The sequence below is a fragment of the Silene latifolia genome, chromosome 1, assembly GCF_048544455.1.
Source record: "Silene latifolia isolate original U9 population chromosome 1, ASM4854445v1, whole genome shotgun sequence".
NCBI classification, from domain to species: domain Eukaryota; kingdom Viridiplantae; phylum Streptophyta; class Magnoliopsida; order Caryophyllales; family Caryophyllaceae; genus Silene; species Silene latifolia.
In genome coordinates, this window is record NC_133526.1 from 918,914 (window position 1) to 922,966 (window position 4,053).

Below are 4,053 nucleotides of genomic sequence, written 5' to 3' on the forward strand. Positions count from 1 at the left end.
GTGGGTTGGGCTGGGCTGGGTTAGGGGTCAGTTCAGCCTGGGGCCCACCATGGGCTGATGGTGGGTGGAATGAGGCGGGACGGGTTGGGGGATTGGCGACATTGAACCATCCCGGTTGGGAAAAAGGGTAGTGGGCCGTGCGGGTTGGGTAGTATGGGCTGGGAATGAGTAAGCCTGAGCCCAGCCCGAGTTGATGTTACGGGCCATGTGGGTCAGTGGGCTGTTAGCTGGCCGGTCTAGTATGGGCTGGTTGGATCATACATATATCCAAAGTTATGTTGGGGCGTGTCACTCTAAGTTACCGAAATACGATATGTCGATAACTTAAAATGTGACATTGGCAATAGTACATCGCTTTTTTTTTGAAGTATTGGCAATAATCAATAGTACAACTTAATAAACAGTAAACACAATAAAACGATATGTCGATAATTAAAAGAGACATTAAAACACATAGTAATATAGCATTCGCGGTAATGTGGGTTTTATTTGTATTTGGTGCCTAACATGACATACTCTAGATCTTAATGCTACTCATCTATGGTAAGTGGTATTCGGTGCATACCGTGTTTGTATACATGCGTCATAAAATCAATCAACCAATTGTAAGAGTGCAAAGTACGTTATCGCAAGGGAAAAGGTGAGTGGGAAGCACATGGGGGTGCCCCATCTTATCCCCTCTCCCTTTTTGTGAGAGGTCTTCAACTTGTGACGGAATTAGCCCGTCACATGCAAGACGCTTTGTTTATTTTTAAAGTAATCTTTCAATAAATTTATTAAAAGACCGTCTTTTGAAAATATATTATTATTAAAATTTAAAGATTAGAGCAGAAGAAGTATGATAATTGACAATAGTATGTCGATAATTAAAACATTAAATTAAAATACACACTTTTTTTTGTACATAAATTAAAATACAAACTAGTGACATTATTCATGATTGGGCTTTTATTTGTGTTGACATATTACGTTTTTGAATACATGCCGAATATAATCAGTCAACCAATGACAGGTATTTCATATACGATGTCCAAACTATTGACCCAAACCCGAACCCGATCACATCTGAAGTCTTCGGTAACAGCTGAGCCTTTCAGCACCACTATTGCTTTCACAAGTCCGTTCTCTCTTTCGATGGTTTCTACTGCAAACTTCCCATTTGTCCCTACCAGCTCGGGCCATGCATTTTTCCCTATTATCGTCACATTTTTTAATCAAATATGATGTTAACGGGATTTGAACTGTGATACTCAGGTCATGAGTAAGCATAATAGATAATTTAGATCAAGAAGTTATATTACCTGGGCAGTCCATTTCTTGCTTTTTGAATCTTGTTCTTCGTTAGTATTTGAGTTAATGTGTTTGTTATTTTTGGTCTAACAATTGTTCAAACGATTTGTATATATAGACATACTGTATTTTTGAACGAGTTTTATTGATAAGTGATAACGTAGACTTAAAATACGTGTCAAGGAGTATTGTTTAGCACGTATTGTTAAAATATTGTTATTTGACTAAAATGATAATATAGTTAACAATAATAATATAGTATTAAGGTACATCAAACTATTCGATTGTGCAAGGAACGTGGCGTAGAGAAAGTGATATGCTAAAATTCTTATTAAAACGGAAATATCCGTGTTAAACCTTAAGACAAATCAAATATATATCACATGATATAACAAGTTGTTTAGAAAATATCAAAATTTTTGCCCCTATTATCAGCATATCGCCATGTGTGATAACTACGTTATTTATGTGTTTTTCATGCCTAAAAACCTTCACTTACAGCTCACTTAAATTCATGTTATGTGCATATTCATGTTTTAAATGCTCAAGATGCTCAAAAACATTACATAGACGTTTAGTAAAATTTGAATTTTGAAGGAAAAAAATAAAATCTAACTTATAAACTTTAATAAGCTCAAAAAATATACATATGCTTAAAAACAAATAAAGTTGAGATAATAAGCTAAAAAAAATACATATATGCTCAAAAACAAAAAAATTGGAGGTAATACATCGATGTAGGTTCCTTTTTCTCATGTCTTAATAACTTGCTTCTTGATCGTCATTATTATGTATCTAGGCCTCTCAACGAATAATGTCCATAGATTTATATAGTCGATCATACGATGAAGTAGACATGCTGTAGCAGAAGATAAATCTTAAGCTCGCTTAGATAATCGAGATTACTAATTGTACGGAACGCTGAATAAAGTAAGTTATATTCAAATTCAGTCAATAAAGACCTGAGAAAAATGGTCTTTCTAAGTTATAAGAGCATCTACAGTGGTAAGCCACAATACCTTGTAGCTTAACTTGCCATGTCAAAATTTCTAGCCATATTGCTTCAAAACTACATACTTCTCCAATGGTAAGCTACAACCATCGTGTAGCTTGAAATTCTTGAATGGTCCCACATTAACCTAATTATCCAATAGAAAACAAGCTATTTAATTTCAAGCATGTAGCTTGTTGGAGCAGGTGTTGCTCGTAAGCGGGTTATTTTTTCGTTGCTCCAATGGTAAGCATGTAGCTTGACAATTTACATAAATTGCAAGCAAGTCCCTCCACTATACCATTGGAGTTGCTCTAAGAGGCCATTTTCCATACTGATTTATTTGTTTTTCTTACCCATTTTATTGTTTATCGTGGCTTATATTATTTCTTAATTTCATACCATATTTTCATAATATTCGTACTCATTTCATCTTTAAAAGTGATTATGATTCAAACCTATTTTATTTTTAAAGTATTATCTCATACCGTATTTGGAAGGAGTATATTGTTATTAAAATTTAATAATTAGAACGGAAGGAGTATGACGATTCGCAATAGTAGAACTCAATAAACACGATAATAATTTATGTCGATAATTAAAACAAACATTAAAATACAAACTAGTAGTCCATAACCCGTATAGTACGTGATAGTATTCACGATGGGGTTTTATTTATTGCGTTTTTATTTGTGTTTATTTATTTCGTTTTTTAATACATGCATAATAGAATCAATCAACCAATGACCGGAGGGCGAACTACGATATCGTAAGAATCGACCCAAACCCGAACCCGATCACATCTGAAGTCACCAGTAACATCTGAGCCATCAAGCACGACTATTGCTTTCACCAGTCCGTTCTCTCGTTCGATCGTTTCTACTGCCAATTTCCCATTTGTCCCAACCAGCTCGGGCCATGCATTTTTCCCTATTATATCATCGCATTTTAATCAATCCGTCAGCATCAAAATAACGACATTCAAAATAATCATATACGAGTATAGGAGTAGTTATTTTGTATACATATGGAATTATATATAGTACGGAGTACATTATTATTTTTGTAAATCGTGACAAAGACCCAGTTTGGCAATCGGCAGAAATAAATAAATCGATAATTTATTAGATCAAGTTTTTTATTACCTTTGCAATCCATTTCCTGCTTCTTGAATCTTGATCTTCCTTAGTATTTCAAATAATTAATGTTTTTTTGCTCTAACCAATGTTCGAACTTCAATGATTTATATAGACATATTTTGGACGAGATTTACGTGCTAACTCTGCTAATAAGGAGTACGGATTATTGTTACGTATTGTTAAAATATAGCTATTTGACTAAGATGATAACGTAGACGAGATAACAAATTCTCGTTTAAGCCGGGTCTTTTCCATGTTAAGTTTACGATGGAAAAAATGTCGTCATTTTGTAAAAAAAGTTACTAATGAGTATCATTTAACGATAAAAATTTGCAACTAATGTTAGAGCTAAGTTGTACTTGGTAACTTTGTATCACAATACTATCACATTTTATTTAAACGGGTCATATTTTCTTCATTTTAAGCTTAAAACAAAAAAGACCGGTCTTAGAAGAGACTTAGGGGATAGATAATTAAGGTACATCTCAAAATTATCCAGTAGGTAGTTCAAGGAACGTGGCGTAAGGGAAGTTATATGCTAAAGCCGCCATTGTCAACCATGTGAATGTTTGACCTTATCATAATACGGAGTAATCCGCAGGGACGATGTAAACCTTTTTTTTTTTTGACAGT

The 4,053-nt window shown here is 34.1% G+C and overlaps 1 protein-coding gene across 1 annotated transcript; it reads right to left on the bottom strand.

The window, feature by feature from the left end:
• Positions 1–841: 841 nt before the first annotated feature.
• LOC141641731 (proteinase inhibitor-like) lies at positions 842–1,484 on the bottom strand. Its single transcript, XM_074450398.1, has 2 exons — positions 1,302–1,484; positions 842–1,192 (listed from the first exon to the last, which is right to left on the bottom strand). Exons 1-2 carry the CDS (start codon positions 1,312–1,314, stop codon positions 999–1,001), a joined length of 207 nt encoding a protein of 68 aa, XP_074306499.1. The 5' UTR covers positions 1,315–1,484; the 3' UTR covers positions 842–998.
• Positions 1,485–4,053: the final 2,569 nt, after the last annotated feature.